The sequence below is a fragment of the Labeo rohita genome, chromosome 10, assembly GCF_022985175.1.
Source record: "Labeo rohita strain BAU-BD-2019 chromosome 10, IGBB_LRoh.1.0, whole genome shotgun sequence".
Taxonomy (NCBI): Eukaryota; Metazoa; Chordata; class Actinopteri; order Cypriniformes; family Cyprinidae; genus Labeo; species Labeo rohita.
The window spans coordinates 29,665,600-29,687,359 of NC_066878.1; the positions used below are offsets into that span (position 1 = coordinate 29,665,600).

The following is a 21,760-nucleotide window of genomic DNA, read 5'->3' on the forward strand; positions in this document are numbered from 1 at the left end:
GGACCACATTACTTGCTTCCTTGTTGCAGACGTGGGCTGCTTTCACTCTGGGAGTCAGTTTCCTTTAGGACAATATGGAGACAATACCGTTTAGTTGCAGTTTCATCTATGCTTCAAACTGTTATGTAAATGAGTTTTGTGATGTAATGGGTACCCCACGTGTTTGGCTGCCCTCTTGGCTATGGGTGAAGGTTTGGGAGTGGCTGCCATTGCCATGGTTTCTTTGGAGGTGACGAGCGGCGTCACAGTTCGTTGGGCTTTGAGGTTTTTTTGGGCTGACAGATTTCTTAGTAGAGTTTTCCAAACTTGCCACCATTTCCTGAGACTCAGCCAGCAGACGTTGTAACCGTGTTGTGGACGAGCTGTAGCCTTCCTGTGCGAGATGCAAACATACATACAATAAAGCTAGAGGTTGATAACGCTGAATCCTTCATTCAAACACACATTAAACAGGCATCTGGACGAAGAGAAATAATGTTTTTCATTACATTCAATATGACTAATAATAATACTAATAATAATAATAATAATAATAATGTTATTATTACCTAAATTGTGGAAATTAAATATAATACTATTGCAATAATATTACTGTACAGTAAAAATATGTATTTATTAAGTGGAAACATTATTGATATTATTTGTTTATGTATTATTTAAATCAAATAAAATTAAATCAATTAAGAAATATTTTACTACTGCAACAATTATAATGTACTATACAAAATGAGTAATTAATAATGAAATATTTTACTTTTGCGATAATCCTAATGTACTGTTAAAAATTTGTATTTTTAATTGAAAAACGTTATTAATATTATTAATTAAAATAATATTTTTAATTTATTGTTATTAAAATTATATAAATTAAATCATTAAAGAAATATTTTACTATTGCAACAACACTGAAAAAAAAAATGAAACAATCATATTATTAAAATACTATTTTAATTCATTTAAATTGTAAAAAAAAATAGACATTTATTGCTATTGCAATGATACCACTGTACTGTGCAAAATGAGTATTTAATAATGAAATATTTAACTACTGCACTGTCACTGTACTGTAAAAATGTGCATTGTTAATTGGAAACATTATTAATATTATTATTAATCAAAATACTCATTTTAATTTTTTGTAATTTAAATTATAAACATTACATAATTAAAAAACTATTCCAATAACGCTGCACAAAATAAACATAAAACAATAATATTATTTAAAATAGTATTTTAATTTATTATTTAAGTTGTAAAAATTAAATAAAGAAATGTATTGTTATTGGAATTACACTAATGTACTGTACAAAATTTGTATTTAATAATAATAATAATAATATTAATTATTTAAATTTTAAAAATTAAATGAAAAAAATAATATAAATATATTACTACTGCAACAATTCTATTGTACTATAGAAAATTGAGTATTTAATAATGATATTAATAGGATATAAATTTTTAATTTATTGTTATTTAAATTATAAAAATTAAATTAAACTTTTCGGGTAGGAAAATATGAAAATCCACATCTTTTTCTGTATAAATACAGAAAAATCACATTCCTGATAAAAAATATATATATGTAAAGTGTTTGTTGAGGTACCTCATTGCCGTGGCGAGTTACATCATTGGCACAGAGTTCAATGCTTAGCGTAGAATCGGGTAAACAGACGGAGCTCCGTCTACTTCTGTGAGAGGGGGAGGGGCAATCCAGATGAAGAAGGCTCAGATCTGCCGTGCTAGTTAACAAAGAGAAAGCCACGGTTAACATCAGTCCAGCAAACTTAGCATTGTTTTTTTTTTTTGCATGCTCAATCCTAAAATATACCTACATAAAATCTGCAATTGGAAAAGCATTTGCCACATGCATACATGTAAATGCTTTTATCCAAATATGGGGCAAAAAACAAGCAACTTTGGTTTCAGATTCACTGGGGTTTTTGTACAAACCTATGACTACAACCTAACTCGCAAGATGTTTTAATAACACTAGAGAAGCCTACCAAGAGATTCTTGGACTGATATCCACATCGACAACACAGACAGGAGTTCCTGTCTCTGAATCATAGTCAATGACAGCCATTAAATCCACGTCAGCTCTAGTGTCAGAACACACTGCCTGACTCTGTGGATCTTCTGATGGGCTGTCAGTGTTATCACAGCAGAGAGACTGGGATGACAACTCAGCACAGTTGTTCGCTCTTTTCTTCAATTCCTTCTTGGGTGATTCGTGTTCAGTGATGTCACACTGGCTAGTTGCACAGCTGTTCTTAACGGGAGTGATGTTGGCGCCTGAGCAACTTTCCTCTATGGCTCTCAAAGCTGCACCAACATCATGTTCAAAGTCAGTCTGCGTTTCCATTTCAACGCAAGGATGCTGCATTAAAACCGGTGGGGCATTTTCGCTCGTGCTGTGGCACAGGGTGGACATTAGCCCTGTTTCTAGCTCTGTCCCTTCCTGATGATCACTGTATTTTAGCACATGACTGTCTCCTAAACCAGAATCAGCCCTACAAACACAATAACACTCATAACTCAAGACGTCTAGACCAGAGTTATTATTATCAACTAAAGCTGAAATAAAACGTAAAAATTACTAACTGGAAATTAATACAAACTAAAAACTGAAATAAACAAATGAAATAAAACCTGAATAAACCTAAATAAAATAAATGAAACCTATATAGTAATATTGAAAACAAATTAAAATGATAGAAAATATTAAAAAATAAAATTTTTTTCAAAATAAAAATTCTAACTGGAAATCAATAAAAGCTAAATAAACTACTACTAACTACTAAAACAATTTTTTTACAATGTTACTAAAAACACTAACATTTCTAAAAAATAAATTAAATAAAAACTAAGTACATAAAATCTAAAAATAAAAACTAATTTAAAAATACAATTACTAACTTAAAAATATATTAAACTTTATTAGTAATAATTAAAAAAAACATAGTAACAACAGAAGTATTGTAACAAAATTTCTATATATAACAATATTACTAAAAATTAAACTAAAATTAAAATAAAAACATAAAATATAAAAATAAGAGAAAATTCAATAGGTTGTTTGCAATCACGTGATTCCGAGGACGCGCGAAATGCAGCTGGAGGGCAGAAAGTGATTTTTCTCTATAGGAATCAATAGCAGAATCTCAAAATGACTGTGTTTTCAGTTGTTTATGGAAATCGGTCAAATCGAGAAGTTTTATTTCATATCGTGTATGAACATCTGCTGTTGCATAAGGTGGAAAAGGCAAGAAATTGACTGAAAAAAATTGGGAAAAGTGGCTTGTAAACCTGCGTCTGCGGTCAGGAGGAGAGTCAGATAATGCTTGTGTGTGCGAATGGTTAATAAAAGATTAATAATATTAAGATATAAAGAAATACATAAATAGATACAGGGTGAGACAGTGAGAATTCACGCAATGATAAAGGCCACACGTACATACAATGCAAATAAGATATTATATTTGCAGTTGATTACAACTGAACCTTGTGAGATTGCGATAAATTGAAGTTAGTCACAGCTTTTTAGTGACTATATGAAAGCGCTGTTTGCTCGCTTTCTAGGCTATAATCAATTCAGAATTTGAAAAAAAAATATATCCTGCATCCTTCATATAAATGTGGGAATCACTTTCGAAAGAGTTTTTGGTTGCTATCAGGCTTAGTTGCGTAGCTTATTTCCACCGCCTCGATGACACAGGCAACTGAGGCAGTTATTTCCATTTAGTTGAAAAATCACTCCTCTTCATAACATAAGGATCACATCCAACATATGTTGTGATTTTCTGTTTATACAGTACAGACACTCTTGTACAGTACAGACATTCGTTTCTCTATATGTTTCTCTTGTACAGTAATAACTTTTGGCATTTGGTCCTGTTAGCAGCATATAAAGCGAAACTTTTATTCAAATTCCCGAACTGATCATAGAAAGCGAGCAAATAGCGCTTCCATAGTCACTAAAAAGCTGTCACTCACTTCAATGTATTGCAATGTCACAATGTTCCGTTATAATCAATGACGCTCTCGGAACTACAAATATAATATCTTACATTGTGTCTACGTGTGGCGTTTAGCATTAGGTGAATTCTCACTGTCTCACCCTGTATATATTTATATATTTCTTTATTAATATCTTAACATATTATTATATCTTTTCTTAACCATTTGCACACACGAGCATTATCCGACTCTACTCCTGACCACAGACGCAGGTTTACAAGCCACTTTTTCCTGCGCTTTTCAGTCAATTTCTTGCCTTTCCGCCCTTATGAACAGAAAATGTTCATACATGATAAAATATATTTTGTGGTTTCTCGGTTTGACCGATTTGAGCATCCATAAACAACACAAAACATAGGCATTTTTGAGTTTCTGCTAGTGAATTCCTATGGAGAAATATCACTTCCTGCCCTCCAGCTGCATTTCGCGCCACAGCAATGACGTCATGTGCAAACAACCTATATATTAAAAAATAATAAAATATATAAAAATAAAAAAAAATATTAATAATAAATTAAATTAAATTAAAAATAAATAATAACACTGGTCTGGACAGTGGCTGAAATAAGCAATTTAATTTTAAAAAACAGAGCACATTGGAGATGCCCACCTCTCCCGTGACCTTTGACCCTCTTGATGTCGGAGTGCCTCTCTGGCGCTCTCCAAGTTCAATTTTAGCAGCTGGAGGTCATTCTGTTGGTTTTCACACACCTGTCATAAACACATGCAATAATCATAACCATATTAATCATTTATTATATGCTGAAGCAAATCCTAACCAATCAGAACACATCTGATGCTTTAAGTACTGGTTAGGATACGACTATATGCTAAATATTAAATACTTTGATTGCTTAAAGAAGAATTTGCTTTCAGAGTGGACACACATCTTTGACTACATCACATCAGCATTATTTACTTGTCAGGAGTATGAAACGACCTGTCATAAATACTTAAAGTAGAAAAATAATTCTTATTTAACATTGGCGAAAAGGTTAAAGCAGGGTAATCTCCGCTAAAAAAAACAGATTGTTACTTGAAATAAAATAAATGTTGACTGAAATCAAAAAATATAAAAATAAAACCTTAAACCTTAATTTTATTTAATCTTATTGCCAAGGCACTCATTCTCATTTTCTTTAAGTTTAACTTGAAATATTAAAAAAAACTAAAACAGAAAAAATAAATAAATAAATAAATAAAAATAAATAAATAAGACAAACATACACAACAAAATTACTAAAAGTAAAAAAAATTAAATATGAAAATCCACATCCACATCAAGAAAATAAAAACTAATTCTAAATATTAATAAAAACTTTAATAGTATCTCAGTAACAACACTGGGTTCATTTTAGAAGAGACCACAACCATGTTAAAATCACTAAGTCATGGAAAAGGAATGCAGGAAGTCTTACAAGCATGCCGAAATACCGGAAAAACTGCTCTGGAAGAACAAATGGGAAGGAGACAGATTTCTAAAAATGAACGCTGGCTGGCACTGGATGATGTAAAGAGAGGGAGTTTTAAAAGACAGTACCTGTCGCAGACAGAGCAGTTCAGATTCGGCTCGAGCTTGTTTTGATCGGGAAAGTTCAAGTAATTCATCCCTCCAGCTCTTCTCTTCATCTGGGAAACAGACACAACAACTCCATTCATTTAAAACAGTACGCCTAAACACTCATGCAAAGACTATAAAGTATGTTTCTGCACCAATCATTGTTTAGGCATCACGGCTGTTAATGATCAGTTTTTAAACAGATGCAGTCTACGGCTCTCTTCTGAACCCTTTCAAAGATCTCAAACATTACTTTTTTTAAAAATGACCTGCATCAACAAATAAATAAAAAAAACCCATTATTTTAAAAATATTTACTGACAATTTAAAACCTTTTTGAAAATATTTTCCAAAACACATTTTTAATAATCTCACAGACAATACATTTTCAGATTTTTATTTCTGCAGTTTCTTAAAAATAATAGAGGCGCCTTGCTGTCGACATACATAAGCAAAAAGACGGTTTCCCAATACTGCAGGCCTGATGAAAAGCTAATTAAATCATAAAAATGTAAAATTAAAATAAATATTTTTAAAACCAAAATATCTTAGAATAGAACTTAACTAAATTTTTAAAGTTACAAATATATTTAAATATATTAAAAAAGATGAAATAATGTAATTGTTCATCTGCACGTCATGTGACTAATAAACAACGTTAAAAAAAAAAAAACAGTAAACATGCAAATTTGCTCTTAAATTACTGAAATTTAAAAGAGCACTTAAGTAAATATTTTAGGTACTCAACTACTCAAAACAGCTGGCAAAAAAAATTTAGGAGTCCAACAGAACCAGATGTTAACATTTTTCTAGAAACCAAATAGTCTTATAAAAACAGACACATGTCTGTGTGCATGTGTATTTAATTAAATCACTTTCGGTGCTGAACAAAAATGCATATTTTTAGTTGCATCAAACTGCAAACTGCATAATCAGTGATGGATATCTGCAATGTTTAGATGTTTGTGTCGGAAGCATGCTTATGATGAGCCTATATGTGACCATAGACCACAAAACCAGTCATCATCTCAAATATCAGCTGAATAAAAAAGCTGTCCATTGATGTATGGTTTGTTAGGATAGGAGAAAATCGCCTTAAAGTTGTCCAAATGAAGTTGTTAGCAATGCATATTACTAATCAAAAATTAAGTTTTGATATATTTATCGTAGGAAATTTACTAAATAGCTTCATGGAACATGATCTTAATATCCTAATGATTTTTGGCATAAAAGAAAAATTGATCATTTTGACCCATACAATGTATTGTTGGTAGGGGTGTGACGAGACACTTATCCCACAAGATGAGACGAGATGAGATTTTTAAACTTTTCTTAAGAAATCCTCAATGATGAAATATATAGGGAAAATAGTCTTTTATTCAGCTGAAAAAGGCAAAATGCAAAAAAATGTGGTTGCATTTTGAACTTTATGAAATTAAACTTCCATTTTAATGAATTACATGCTGTAATAAAGAACATTAAAACAAGAGCTTCACAATTCTGGATAAATTGAGAATCCCAGTTGTTTTTAATAAATTGGAGATCACAATTCTCTCACGATTCTGGAGAAAAAAAGTTAGAAAACGAAACAAAAAAATGTGATTTACTAGTGGTTCTGACAAACTGTTCATTGCTTAGGTCTTTTAAAAACATATATTCATTTAAACAAAACAAAAAAAAAAACATTCAGTGAAGGAGTCAGTTATTTCATTAAGACTTGTTTGACTATGGAAATCTTCTGAATGAATGATTCAATGACATACTTTTTTAAACGGGCAGTTGTTGCCACCTGCTAGCGGAAGAGGACAAGCTTTACAATACATACAAGTGTTAAGATACTTTCGTTTTGATCGCTACTGTAGACAATAAGTGTTTATACCCAAACTATAAACTTTTATCCCAGTACTTCTATTATTTAAATCTCTGTAACACAGAAATAATGATTATAATGTAGTTGAAAAGACTGTTGGTGTTGCTCTCTCTGCGTTCATATTTACTCCGACCCTCTGATTAACTAATATGGGGAGCGACAAAACATGTTTCTTACACTCCACTGACGTGACTCGCAACGTGAAACAGTCCTAATAGACATAACTAAATCGTTGTCATTCAGAAATAAGATCGTGTTGGTGTTTGGATCGAGATCTGGATATTTTAAGGATCAATCGTGCAGCTCTAAAGTAAACACTGCAAAATGGAAAATGCAAAATTTGCAGGATATCGGCACGAGATCTCACGAGACACATCGGATCTCGTGCCACGAGATCTCGTCACATCCCTAATTGTTGGCAATTGCTACAAATATACCTGTGCTACTTATGACTGGTTTTGTGGTGCAGGGTCCACATATTACACTATGAATCATGCAGTAGTGGCATACTCATCATGTGAAGTTCAAAAGCAGTGATGTCTTTCTTCAACAGCTGGTTTTCCTGTTTTAAGCGGATGAGTTCTTCTCTCTGACTGTTGTTCTCAATGGTTTTCTCCTGAAGCTCAGCTGCAAAAAAAATTAAACGTACCGACAACATCCAGATGAATCCAGCACGAATTCATTCATACTGCACACATTAATACTATTTACAACACTTTTTTTTAACAATTGCAAAAAACGTTTCAAACCAAGTAAAGTACCTACTTTACATTATTCAATTTCGGACACAGCAAATAGATTGTGAAATTACACTGTTTACCTTTCAGTTGTGCGTTTTCGTGTCTGCTTTCTCTGAAACGGTGTTTGTGCTCCTCCATTTCTCGCAGTGTCTTGCTCTCACGTGTTCGCAGCTCTTCGATCGATTTCTCTAGTTCGCAAAGACGACCAGACAGCTCTAAAATGTGATTGGTGGCCTCAATCACATCTTTATCCTGATGAAAAAAACATGTATTTACATTAATGTGTCTGAATAAACAGAATCACCCCCTTGTCATCCAAGATGTCGTAAAGAAATTATGTTTTTTGAGAAAAGCATTTCAGGATTTTTCTCTATATAATGGACTTCATTGGTGCCCCAATTTTGAACCCAAAATGCAGTTTAAATGCAGCTTCAAAGGGCTCTAAATGATCCCAGCCGAGAAAGAAAGGTCTCATCTAGTTAAACAATCTGTCATTTTTTTCGAAAAATAAAAATTTGTATACTTTTTAAGCACAAAAGCTTGTGTAGCACAGGCTCTGGGATGTGCGTCCACGATGCTACGAATTAGTGATGGGTCGTTCTTTACCAATTCGTTCATTTTGAATGAATTTTTAATGTGACTCGGGAAGAACGAGTCATCTCGGGGAGTGATTTGTTCAGTCGCGCATACGCAACATCCTATTAGGTTCTGTACTGGAATTAGTTCACCTGTTTCGAGTCTTCGGGTTTTTCGAGTCGTTCGTTCATCTTATGGGGCTGTCACATGATGCTGATTTTGCTAAAATGAACAAAATGACGCAAAAAAAGATTTGTTCATTTTGCTGAACGAGACTCAAAGGTCTGAGTCGGTAAAATGATCCGAACTTCCCATCACTACTACGAATCACGTCTAAGTTCATCGTTTGCTCACTTCGGCTCCAAAAGGTAGAGTATGTCGAAAAACTCCATCTTATTTTCTCCTGCAACTTCAGAATCATCCAACATCGTTGTACCTTTTAGTTTGTAAACAGCATTTGACTTACTTGCACTTTCTTAGTCTTTGTGCATTTGCTTTGTAAACACTGGGTCTGTAGTTCCGCCTACGTTCCGCGTGACCTTTTTAACGTGATTCAATAGTGCGAAGCGTCATGGACGCACATCCCAGGGGCTGTGCTACACGAGCTTTTGTGCTTAAAGTATACAAATTTTTATTTTCCAAAAAAGACAGATCGTTTTACTAGACACTTCTTCCTCAGCTGGGATCGTTTAGAGCCCTTTGAAGCTGCATTTAAACGACATTTATTTTTGAAGTTCAAAATCGGGGCACCAATGAAGTCCATTATATGAAGAAAAATTCTAAAAAGGTTTTCCTAAAAAAACATAATTTCTTCACGACTGAAGACAGGAAAAAAAATGAACATCTCGGATGACAAGGGTTGAGTAAATTATTTGTGAATTGTTGTTCTGGAAGTGGAGTTCTCCGTTAAGTCTCTGTTACCTTCAGTTTAAGCATGGAGCTGAGCTCCTCCTCACGAACCTGCAGCTGCCCCACCTGTGATGACAGCATCAAGACCGTGGAATTCAGACTCTGGTTCCTCTCCTATGAATAAACAAAGTATTATAAATTACAATAACACGATATGGAGTATTTTAATCATAAGAAAGAGAGTGGACAAGAAAAGATGTGAGAAGATGGAGGAATGGGAACAGGATATGGGCCAAAAGTTCAGACCTAAAAACAGATATGACTTCACCTCTAAGTCCTGCTCATGTCTGGTGGTGTTCATCTGTCTGCAGCTCAGCTCGTGTAGCTGCTGTTGGGTGCTGTTGAGTTCTCTGTACACGTCTTTTTCTCTCGATTCTGCCACCTTTGTCCGCTTACTGAGAGTTCTGATCACCTCATTACGCTTCTCCAGCTCATCTAAGGAAACATCAGCAGTCAAACACATTAGTGTTCTAAAGTTTAATAAAGTAATACTTTTAATCAGCAAGGATGCATAAAAATAACTGTAACTTATAGAAAAATATTAAGCAGCACAACTGTTTTCAGTATTGATAATAAATTAAGAAATGTTTCTTCGACAGCAAATCCGCATATTAGAATGATTTCTGAAGGATCACGTGACACTTAAGACTGCAGTAATGATGCTGGAATTCAGCTTTGCATCACAGAAATAAATTTCATTTTTTGATATATTCAAATAGAAAACAGTTACTTGAAATCACAGTATTATTCCAAAATTTTACTGTTTTTACTGTATTTTTGATCAAATAAATGCAGCCTTGGTGAGCAGAAGAGACTGTACATTTAATTACTTTTTGATTCAGGAAAAACTAAATTTCCTGCATCTTTGAATCAGAAGAGTTCACAGCTCAAAATGATCCATTTCACTTCTTTAAACATTTATTACTGAAACTAATTTGCAAAAGTAGAGCAATGTTTTGAAAGTACAGCAAAAATAACCTAATTGTATTGGACAAAAATGTGGAAATGATCATTTAAAACTAAATTATACTGTTTTGGTGCAGGATTATAAGTGAGCTTCAGTCTAAATAAGTGCTAGTTTAGTATTAATTATACTATTATGTAGTAATATTATTAATATAATAAGTAATTTTGACAATATTTAAAGCAAGGACAAAAAGTTATGCTAGTTCAGCCATTCCTTATGGTATTGGTTCATATGGTATGGTATGGTACTGTTCAATGCATGTAATGTGGATGCTTGGGGTCTTTTTGCAGTTACACTTGTATGTTTTAAAACTTTTCTTTTTATGTGCGTGTGTGAATGGATGTATATTTTGTTTATGTATTGACAGACGTAAATGTATATATGTGCAAATGTATATCTTTTAGTATTTTTTTTTTTTTTTTTAAATATTATTACGGAATGTTCCGGAAATGTTTTTATATTTTTTGGGGTATTTTTGTATTTAATGTTTTTTTCATGCAATTTTATCTTTCAATGGACTTTCTGCTGTAATTAAATCTTAGTATTGCTAAGCAGAAAAGTAAATAAACTTCAGACTTCATCTCCATTACTATGCTATTTAATTAGCTTTTATTTTTACATTTTCAGTTTTTATTTTAGTTAAGAAAATTAAGTTTAACTTTTAGTAATTTTGTAATGTGTTTTTGACATTTTTATTTATTTATTAACAGTTACTATTTAGGTTTAATTTTATTTCAGTTTGGTTTTTATTTATTTCTAGTTTATTTAGTAATTTTAGTGCTTCAGCTTATTTCAGTGTTTTTTTTTTCATGTTTTACTTCAATAAAAAAATTATTTTAATAGTTTTAGTCTCATTTTAAGTAACCCTGCTCTGGAGTCACTATTACCCTCCAGTCGGGCACATCTCTGTTCCAGGATCAGCACTCTCTGACGGTCCTGCTCCCAGGACAGCAGCTGCTTGTGATGGGCTGCTGCCATAGAGTTGAGCTCCTGGTCACGGTCCTTCAGTTCTGCTATGAGAAGTTGCAGCTCAAGCCTCTGCCTCTGGATAGTGGAGACCTCCAATCCATTAACTGGAGTCTAGTAACATAAAAACGGCCAATACATAGTTAAGAAAACACAAACTTATCCATGAGTTTCCATAGCAGTCACAGTTTTACAGGAATAGTAAAGCAAAAATTTAATTTGCTGAAAATGGATTACAAACATGCAGCTTTCTGCTTTACAAGACGTTAATTAATGGAATGGAGTGGTTGAGGATTATTGTGATGTTTTTATCAGCTGTTTGGCGGTACCCATTCACTGCAGAGGATCCACTGGTGAAAAAGTGATGCAATGTTAAATTTCTCTAAATCTGTTCCCATGAAGCAGAAACTCACTCACATTTTGAATGGCCTGAGAGTAAAATTCAGCAAAATTTCAGCAAATTTGTATTTTTGGGTGAACTATTCCTTTAAAATAACTATCAATTATAAAGCAAAAGGCACAGTTCAAGCCTTTTCAAACATGTGTTACCTGGAAATCCTGTGTTAATGAGAAAGAGGACGTTGGTTTTGTAAGGTCATGCAGACTCAGCGCTGCAGGTCTTGTTCTGTTTTCATCTCTGAGCTTGGTGGAAGAAACATCTGGGGTCTCATTAGCAGCAAAAAGATGCTGAAGGATCAGAATCAAATCTTTTTTATTCACCAATACGTGTAAAGCTGAATTTGAAATAACTGCTCAACATAAAATCAAGGTTACGTTAAATACAAATGAACATGAACACATTGCAGTACAGATACAATGTGCAATGTAAACAATGCAAACTGAAAAACAAAACAATATACATTCAAAGTATAATTAGTATTCTATTTGCAAGATTTGTAATAAAAGTATCTCTTTATCATAAATTCATCTCAAGTATGAAATAACACAATCGTCTTTATTCCAGCTCAGTCTCTCTTTTGAAGCAGTACTGAATGAGTTCCTATAAATATATGCTAGACTGTTGGTGTGCCTTCACTGTCCACTAAACTCACCCATTAATGACTGATATTGTACATAAAACAATTTAAAAAAAATCAACCAACCAACCTTTTTAACAGGGGTACTGTGCCAGGGCTCCACTGGAGATCCTGTAAATCAATGATTTAATGCAACGAATCATCAATGAAGTTTTAAATTTAAAGGGTTTCTAATATTCTTTCATGCTTGCATGTTTATCACCTTTGGATATCGAAAAACTTCCAGGAGTTTTAGAGTTTCTTCTTTCACTGAACTCCTCCATCACATCTCACATTGAACAAACACTGACAAATGTCTGAACTAACAGACAGTACTTAACATTACATCTAACTTCACTTTAAATGAACAAAACAGCAGCGTCAACATCATAGCGATGCAAAATATCAATATCTTGTTATCGATACCTGGTTATGACACAGTTTAGTTTGTTTTTAAAGATGCACTATTTAAGTGTAAACAAGACACTCGGGATTAAAAACAACAACAATACATGCAATATAAATTATCCGAATCCTACTCACTTCTAACTAAAAAAAATGTGCAATTAAAAGCTAAATTCAGAATCACTGTGAAATGTATGTGACAAGAAGCGGGTGATTATTTGCGGAATTCTCAAACGGCATGTTGTGATCCGCGCTTAGCGCGGCTGTCCAACACAATGCCTGGTTTAAAAGATTCGCTCAAAAATCACTTCATGCATATTTCTTTCATTACATGACATCAAATTTCTTATTTAAAAGTCTAATTATATATTTTACAATTATTAAATTAGTATTACACAAAAATATTTCATAACGACGTACGTACGTAATACGGCAACCGCGCGAACACCGTTGTTGCTCTGCCTCAGAGAGGCGTTGTCAGGACCCAAAGCCAAATCAGACAGAAGGTGTGCTGAGCAACAGTGAAACTCTTTCACCCTTTAAGGAACATCCGCGCGAGTTAATGTAATAATGATCAAGGTGTTATTCAAAAGCAAGCTGTACTGAGATTATTTCGACGGGGTATGTATGAGATTGAGCGCGTTGCTGCTGTAGGAGAACTGTGATTAGCAGTGCTGGCTAATGAATGGGTGCTCAATGGTGTGGATGCATGATCATTGTGCGGAGGTTCATAGATTCAACTCACTGTCAGTGACTCTAAACGATTTTAAAATATATTTGAATGCATTTATTAGTGTATTTATAAGAACCTTTGGTCAGACCTGTCGCATCTAATGTTAGTGTGGTGGTTAGTATCTCTAAACACCACTAGGGTGTTGCTGGCAGTTGACAATTTATGTGTTTACATGTACGTAAATGCATCTTTTATCATTTTAGAAGCCTAAATAGCATTTTGAGAGTCTGATTAATTTAAAACGATTATTAAAAATTCCTCAGTGTTGATAGTGCAGAAGTGACATGTGGAAGGTGTCTGTCAGATGGGCCTTTTATAATTAGATGGATAGATCGGTTTCTGTGGATCATCTGGATGTGTTATGCTGTCTAAAGTAACCCATTTGTATGATTTGTGTAGATTCATGTAATATGGCTACTACTGAGAATGCAGAGTCGGGTTCACCAGAAAATAAAGTGGATCGGGCTGTTTCGGATGCAAAATACCCACTGAAAGTTCTCTACTGTGGAGGTGAGAAAATACAAAAAAATGCCATTAATGTACTGCAAATGCATTAATTAAAAATGTTTTTTGTTTAGCAGTCTTGTGAGACTAACATATCTGTCTTCTTTTACTTACAGTGTGTTCTCTGCCAGTAGAGGTGAGTACATCAAATGTTAAAGGAACAATTCACCCAAAAATTTAATTTGTGTGTGCTCATCCTCAGGCCATGCAAGATGTCGATGAGTTTGTTTCTTTATCCAAATTTATCATTGCATCACTTGCTCACCAACGGATCCTCTGCAGTGAATGGGTGCCGTCATAATGAGAGTCCAAACAGCTGATAAAAACATCAAGCAAAAAGCTGCGTGTTTGTAATAATGAAACCGATCATTACGCCACTGCTAAAATATAAATACACAAGTCATCATTATTGCATTCTCCAGTGAAAAAGTCATCTATTCTGAATCAAGAGAGAAATATGCACAGATCAAGCGCCATTTACAAGAGAAAACTGTTCTCAGCATACTATTTGTCAGTGAATTTTGATACGAGAGTGCAGTGGATGGACTTTTTCACTGGAGGAAGCATTATTATAGATTATGTACTCTTATTTTGGCCAGAAGTGATGTTTTTATCAGCTGTTTGGACTCTCATTCTAACGGCACCCATTCACTGCAAAGGATCCATTGGTGAGCAAATATGTTTTGATGAAAAAACATACTTCTACATCTTGGATGGCCTGAGGATGAACTATTCCTTAAGTTATTCTGTTGGTAGAAAGTGAATTAATAAAATGCTTGTGCTTTGCTCTGCTAGTACTGTGAGTACATGCCTGAGCCGGCCAAATGCAAACAGTGGCTTGAGAAGAATTTTCCTGATGTGTTTGCTAAACTGACCCTTGGTAAGTACATTTTCTTTCACAGCAACTCTGAAGATGTCAGTATCATGTATGAAGTCACGAAAAATGCTTTTTCTTAGCATTTTAGCTTGCTTACCATTTTATTTGTGCCTCCATAGTTTTGACTCTTGCAGGATTGTTTGATCTCTGTGTCTCAGAATATTTGGTCAGCAACATTATGACATGTATGGCTGTGTGAGTTTGTCAGTAGTTTTCTCACTGATGTCACTGCTGTTGTGTAAGTACAGGACCCAAGCAGGAGACTACAGGAGGAGGTGGTGGTGGTGGTGGTGGTGGAGGAGAGGCGCCCCCTGCAGGAGAGGAAGAGGAGAAGAAGAAACAGAAGAGAGGTTCAATTTTTCTTTTATATTTAGACATCTATAAACATAAATATTTTGGAGTGCTGCGGGTGCAGTGGTAGTGCATGTTGTGCATTCCACACCACATCCAAAACTTTTTCTCTTTAGTGTCTTAAAAGGCAAGTTCACAGATTTTCAACCAGCTTTGTATTGTTACAGTGTTGGTAATATAAACACACAATTTTTGTTTATCCATCAGCAAAAGCTCAACATGAAACCCATCATCCAGCAAACTTTTGACAGGACCAGGGTTTATTTTTTTTTTTATTTTTTTTTTTTTTTGAAAACTACAGCTAGTACTTGCTCCTTTTTAATCTCCACTCGCAGATGGTCTGATTGAGCCCAGTGCATTATGGGTGTTAAGTTGTTGTTGTTGTTTTTTTTCCCCATCTTTTTTCACCCCCACCCTTTTTTCTAGTCGTGCCCCAATTCATGGGGAAAAAAAAAAAAAAACATGTACTGCATAGACAGCTAACTTTTATTAAAACCCCATCTTGCAAGCATTAAATTACCATTTTAACATGTGTTAAAATAAATTAAAGCTAAACAGAAGTGTGTTTTGTTTTTTATGTCCTTGGTTATTAATATGAGCTTGATTTACTGGCTTTAATTTCTTTCATTTTTTTATGTCAAGATTAATTTTATTTTGGTGTTATTTATAGATTAATATTGTATTTATTCATATTTTCAATTAGCCTTTGTTTTAGATTTTCAGATTTAATTTTAGTAAGTTTGTGCCTTGTCATATTTTTAGTTTTTTTTTTTTTTTTAAATCTAAATATAAATAAATAAATGTATCTAATTACATGTTTTAATTTCATTTTTAGCAATTTAATGCTTCAGCTTAAATTTATTTAAATTAATTGCCAAGGCAACCCTTTACATTTTCATTAGTTTTTAGTAGTTTTAGTTTTTAGTAATATGTGACCCTGGACAACAAAACTAGTCATAAGGGACAATTTTTTAAAATTTGAAACATCTGAAAGCTGAATAAATAATCAAATCAATTGATGTATTGTTTGTTAGGATAGGACAATATTTGGCCGAGATACAACTATTTGAAAATCTGGAATCTGATTTAAAATAAAAAAAAAATCAATTGAGAAAACTGCCTTTAAATTTGTTCAAATTTAAGTTATAGCAATGCATCTTACTAATCAAAAATTACATTTTGTTATATTTACGGTAAGAAATTTACAATATATCTTCATGGAACATGATCTTTACATAATATCCTAATGATTTTTGGCATAAAAGAAAAATTGATCATGTATTTTTTTTGCTATTGCTACTTAAAACTGGTTTTGTGGTTCAGGGTCACATATTTGAGTTTGTCTGGCTATGGAATTATGATGTAATTTTCCCTCCTTTTTTGCAGGTGGAAGAGGTCAAATCAAACAGAAAAAGAAGACCGTCCCGCAAAAAGTCACAATAGCAAAAATCCCACGGGCTAAAAAGAAATACGTCACAAGGGTGTGTGGCCTGGCCACTTTTGGTAAGGCTGTGATTGTAGTTACAAGATTGTCCTCATGTTCACCATCTGTATTTTCACCTTGTTGTAACTTTGTCGTCGTTTTGTGGTCCACATCAGACATCGATCTTAAAGAGGCTCAGAGGTTCTTTGCTCAGAAATTCTCCTGCGGTGCCTCAGTGACGGCAGAAGACGAAATCATCATTCAGGGAGACTTTACAGATGACATCATCGACGTCATCCAGGAAAAGTGGCCTGAGGTAAGCGAACATCCCAGATCCCGACCGGATGAATCTTTCTCGAACCCGTTTTTGACCTGTTCTCTATATCCGCAGGTGGATGACGACAGCATCGACGATCTCGGAGAGGTCAAAAAGTGAAGCCCGATATGCACTTTTACTGAAACGGATGCGACGTGACACAGAAAACCTGGCCAAATGTACACATTGACATAAAAGCCCTTTTATATCTATTTTATTTACTGTATAGAATTTCCGTGGACTTGGCTTCATCCTTGGGGTTTTTCAGTTCTTGATAGCTGCTTTGTCTCTTGGTTGCCAAAGGTCTGGAATGATGTGACTTAAAGCATTTCTCACACGCAAACAGTAGACTAATAAATTTCGGTCTCATTCGACACACTTCTATTGTGTATTGTTTCTTTTTTCACTGCCTCCACTGCAACACCGTGGCCTTTAGATTAAAGGTGAACTCCACTTCCAGAACAACAATTTACAGATAATTTACTTGTCATCCATGATGTTAATGTCTTTCTTTCTTCAGTCGTAAAGAAATTGTGTTTTTTGAGGACAACATTTCAGGATTTTTCTCCGTATAGTAGACTTCTATGGTGCCCCGAGTTTGAATTTCCAAAATGCAGTTTAAATGCGGCTTCAAACAATCCCAAATGCAGTTGTAAACGATCCCAGCCGAGGAAGAAGGGTCTTTGTTTTTTTTCCGGTTCATGACAGTTAGGGTATGTCAAAAAAACTCCCATCTCATGTTCTCCCCTCAACTTCAAAATCGCCCTACATCGCTGTTTTACCTTTTTTGTTAAGGGTGTTTGATCTTCTTTGCATGTTCACTTTGCAAAGACTGGAACTTCTGAACTTCTGCAGTGATGTAGGATGATTTTGAAATGATTTTTGTAGTTTAGGGAGTAAATACGATCAAGTTTTTCAACATACCCTAAACTGTCTTGAGACAGAATGCACAGAGTTCAGGGAGAGCAAGACCAGATGAATGTTTGAGATTAAAAAGTATCTAAATTGTATTTTTTAAAATGAAAATAACCGATCATTTTGCTAGATAAGACCCTTCTTCCTTGGCTGGTATTGTTTAAAGCTGCATTTAAACTGCATTTTGGAAGTTCAAACTCGGGGCACCATAGCAAACCATTATATGGAGATCCTGAAATGTTTTCCTTAAAATAAAACAATTTCTTTACGACTGAAGAGAAAAAGACATGAACATCTTGGATGACAAGGGGGTGAGTACATTATCTGTAAATTGTTGTTCTGGAAGTGGACTTCTCCTTTAATGATTTACAAGTGCATTTTGAAAGGGAAATATCAAAAAAAGAGAATCATTTACTAACCCTCATATTGTTCCAAACTCACATGTATTAATTTCTTCTGCAAAACACAAAAAGAAAGACTTTGATGAATATCCAGTTGGGTGAATTCAATATAATGTCAGTGCAATTTTTACTTACTTCAAAATTTCACTAAGCACCCAAAAAAGTCAGAAGAAATATCCAGGTGGCTCGCTGATCATTTTCCAAGTGCTCCAATCAGTTTTGGTGAAAATCAACCTAATATTTACACCATACAACGTGCTTCAGTCCTCACTCCAGTCCGGTAGGTGGTGGAAATGCATCTTTTATGTTCGACACCTGCCATTAAAATGCCAGAAGAAAAATTATTTTAACAAATGTATTTCTACGAAAATTTTTTTTATCAAACATTACTGAACCAAAGTTCAAACACTCACAGAATCAGAACATATAACTGCTTTACTTCTCCAATGCCAGTAGCTCAAGGTTGTGTACAGCAGCCGTTCAAAGACCCCTGCTGATTTGATTCATCCCTACACTCCTGCTCGGTCTGACGGACTCTCAAGTCCTCTGGTGCCAATTTATTCAATTTATTCACTATGTCCTCCATGGGGAGCAGGTCCTTCACCGCAAAGATGCTGGATCTCTCTCCCCCTTGCAACTCCATAAAATTATCTGCCTTCCCACCTTTACAAGTTAACAGAAAGCAGTTGTTTACTAAGTGATAGTGAAATATTCTAATTAAATTTTTGCCTAATTTTGTTGTACTTGTTTCTTTGGCCTATTTTCTTGGATCAATAATATCTGTCATTTACTTTCGGTTCAAGATGTGTAAAGCTTACTTTGGTTTGTGAAAGGCATTACATGTTCATTATTATTATTAAATAATTAGTTGTTGTTGTATAGCAACGATTCTGTCCACTGATTTATGCTGCGTTTGCTCATTTAAAAAAGCAAATTCAAAAGGACAAAATATATATTTTGAAGGAATAAAAATTATTTGTATTTGCACTGACATTTGCATGACAAATTTCAGTAGCACATACACTATTAATTTTTTTGAACAGTAAGATTTTTCTTGTTTTTTTTTAAAGAAGTCGGTTCTGCTCACCAAGCCTGCATTTATTTGATCCAAAGTACAGCAAAAACAGTAAAATTGTGAAATATTTGTACTATTTAACATAACTGCTTTCTGTTTGAATATATTTTAAAATATAATTTATTCCTGTGATTTCAAAGCTGAATATTAGCATCGTTACTATCATTACACAGAAACCATTCTAATATTCTGATTTGCTGCTCAAAAATATTTTTATTATTATTATTATGGTGAAAACAGCCAAAAAGAATTTTTCAGGTATCTTTGATGAATAGAAAGTTTAGAACAACAGCATTTATCTGAAATAGAAATCTTTTGTAACATTATAAATGTCTTTATCATCACTTTTGATCAATTTAAAGCATCTTTGCTAAATAAAAGTATTCATTTCTATCATTTCTTTCTGAAAAATATATATAGGGTATGTTTCAAAAGCTATACATATAATGATTATAAGAAATTAAACAAAGAAAATCTAAAGAACCAAATATTTTGCATGGAGAAAGTTATAGGTACATTTGTAAAGAACAATTGTGTAAACCAATAATAAAAATGTTATTAATTATAAAAGTACTTTCTTTTTAAGCAAAATATAATGATTTTGGATTAAAATATACCCTGAACATTTCTCTCTGAGAATCACATCAAGAAAAAAAACATGCAAAATCATGTTCAACAAAAACAAAAAGTTCTCTGTTAATTGTATTGTTCACTTTTTCATTGTTTGCTCGTATACCCAAGTGTAAAGTATCCTGCCTGTAATCACTTTAATGGCGCTTTTGGAGAGTCCCAAGTTGCAGAGCGATGTGATTATTAAACTCACACGAGGCACAAATGCCTCCTGAGACCATTTACCCATCACACCTGGGTTTTTTGTTGTCCATGTGCATGCTTACAGCTACAGCGTTGCATGTGAGCAAACACCTTAAGAACAAGTCTCATGGGAATCACAGCCGTATGAGTCGAAACACTGAAAAGATCTTAAGTTCTCCGACTTTTGACTAGTTTCACAGCAGCACCGTGAATCATGAACAACTCCACAATGTGCTGCACTTACGAAACGCCCATGCTGGACCAATACCTTCCCCCTGTAATGTTCACAGAGTTCGTATTGGGCCTTATGGGGAACGTTCTCGCCCTCTCCATGTTCTTCTGCCACAGGGACACCTGGAAACCCAATTCTATTTATCTTGCCCATCTAGCTCTGGCGGACTCATTGGTCCTTTTCTGCCTTCCTTTCAGGGCCGACTACTACCGCAGGGGCAAGGACTGGGTCTACGGAGACGCCTTCTGTCGTATTTTGCTGTTTCTTTTGGCCGCCAACAGAGCCGGCGGTATATTCTTCCTAACTGCTGTGGCCGTGGACCGATATCTGAAGATCGTCCACCCTCTCAACCGCATCAACCGAATGGGTCTGCGCTACGCCCTGTGGGTCTCTCTTGGCCTTTGGGTTCTCATCATATCGATGACTGTCTACCTCTTAACAGATGAACATTTCTACTATCTAAACAACCACACGCAGTGCGAGAGCTTCAACATCTGCTTTGGGAATAATTCACGGTTCAACTGGCACAACGTATTCTACGTCATGCAGTTCTTTGTGCCCACGGCCATTGTTATCTATTGCACAACCTGCATAACGTGGCAGCTGAAGAGTAAGACAGTGGACACACAGGGCAAAATCAAAAGAGCCGTGCAGTTTATCTTAACAGTGGCTGCGGTTTTCATTATATGTTTCTTCCCAAGCAACATCTCGCGTATCGCCATGTACGTCCTGAAACTCTGGTATAACGAGTGCCACTATTTCCGTGAGGCGAATGATGCGTTTAAAACCAGTGTCTGCTTTACCTACTTCAACAGCGTGCTCAATCCTATCGTCTATTACTTCTCCAGCCCTGCCTTCAGTGGATCCTTCAGGAGAATCTACATGAGACTTCTAGGAAAGAAAATTGAAGAATAATCGTAATTATGTGACAATATTCAGGTTGACAATGGCCCTGTCCCAAATCCTCTCCTAAGCCCCTGCAGTTCTTCAGAGAGTTCATAGTGTGGTAATATCAAAGGTGCTTGCTAAACTGACTGAATTGGATGCTTTACAGTCTTAACAGGCTTAACAACAGCAATCACAAAAAAGGTGT

General features: G+C 34.5%; 3 protein-coding genes across 4 annotated transcripts; 2 read left to right on the forward strand and 1 right to left on the reverse strand.

The window, feature by feature from the left end:
* Positions 1-8: 8 nt before the first annotated feature.
* Positions 9-13,269, reverse strand: ccdc62 (coiled-coil domain containing 62). The gene is made up of 14 exons (XM_051120652.1): positions 12,846-13,269; positions 12,714-12,754; positions 12,156-12,293; positions 11,528-11,720; positions 9,942-10,108; positions 9,686-9,787; positions 8,269-8,440; positions 7,959-8,075; positions 5,561-5,649; positions 4,631-4,731; positions 2,007-2,513; positions 1,607-1,742; positions 155-373; positions 9-62 (listed from the first exon to the last, which is right to left on the reverse strand). The coding sequence occupies exons 1-14, from the start codon at positions 12,904-12,906 to the stop codon at positions 9-11; spliced, it is 2,097 nt and encodes a 698-aa protein (XP_050976609.1). The 5' UTR covers positions 12,907-13,269.
* Positions 13,270-13,476: 207 nt separating this feature from the next.
* On the forward strand, positions 13,477-17,609 carry denr (density-regulated protein). 2 transcript variants are annotated; one of them, XM_051121472.1, is made up of 8 exons: positions 13,477-13,648; positions 14,160-14,270; positions 14,381-14,400; positions 15,060-15,144; positions 15,390-15,491; positions 16,879-16,995; positions 17,092-17,231; positions 17,307-17,609. In XM_051121472.1, the coding sequence occupies exons 2-8, from the start codon at positions 14,171-14,173 to the stop codon at positions 17,349-17,351; spliced, it is 609 nt and encodes a 202-aa protein (XP_050977429.1). In that variant the 5' UTR covers positions 13,477-13,648; positions 14,160-14,170; the 3' UTR covers positions 17,352-17,609. The 2 variants fall into 2 exon arrangements, with proteins under 2 accessions (XP_050977429.1, XP_050977431.1); XM_051121474.1 differs by having other exon boundaries at positions 13,491-13,533.
* Positions 17,610-20,649: 3,040 nt separating this feature from the next.
* Positions 20,650-21,582, forward strand: hcar1-2 (hydroxycarboxylic acid receptor 1-2). The gene has a single exon (XM_051121468.1). The coding sequence runs from the start codon at positions 20,650-20,652 to the stop codon at positions 21,580-21,582; it is 933 nt and encodes a 310-aa protein (XP_050977425.1).
* Positions 21,583-21,760: the final 178 nt, after the last annotated feature.

Excerpts from the sequence above, each read along its gene's own strand:
- denr (XM_051121472.1), top strand. The coding sequence starts at position 14,171 with ATGGCTACTACTGAGAATGCAGAGTCGGGTTCACCAGAAAATAAAGTG. Across the intron at positions 14,401-15,059 it reads TGTGTTCTCTGCCAGTAGAG|TACTGTGAGTACATGCCTGA; the intron begins GTGAGTACATCA and ends TTGCTCTGCTAG. Across the intron at positions 15,492-16,878 it reads GAAGAAGAAACAGAAGAGAG|GTGGAAGAGGTCAAATCAAA; the intron begins GTTCAATTTTTC and ends CCTTTTTTGCAG.
- ccdc62 (XM_051120652.1), bottom strand. The coding sequence starts at position 12,906 with ATGGAGGAGTTCAGTGAAAGAAGAAACTCTAAAACTCCTGGAAGTTTT. Across the intron at positions 12,755-12,845 it reads AAGTTTTTCGATATCCAAAG|GATCTCCAGTGGAGCCCTGG; the intron begins GTGATAAACATG and ends ATTGATTTACAG. Across the intron at positions 8,441-9,685 it reads GCTCCATGCTTAAACTGAAG|GATAAAGATGTGATTGAGGC; the intron begins GTAACAGAGACT and ends TTTTTTCATCAG.
- hcar1-2 (XM_051121468.1), top strand. The coding sequence starts at position 20,650 with ATGAACAACTCCACAATGTGCTGCACTTACGAAACGCCCATGCTGGAC.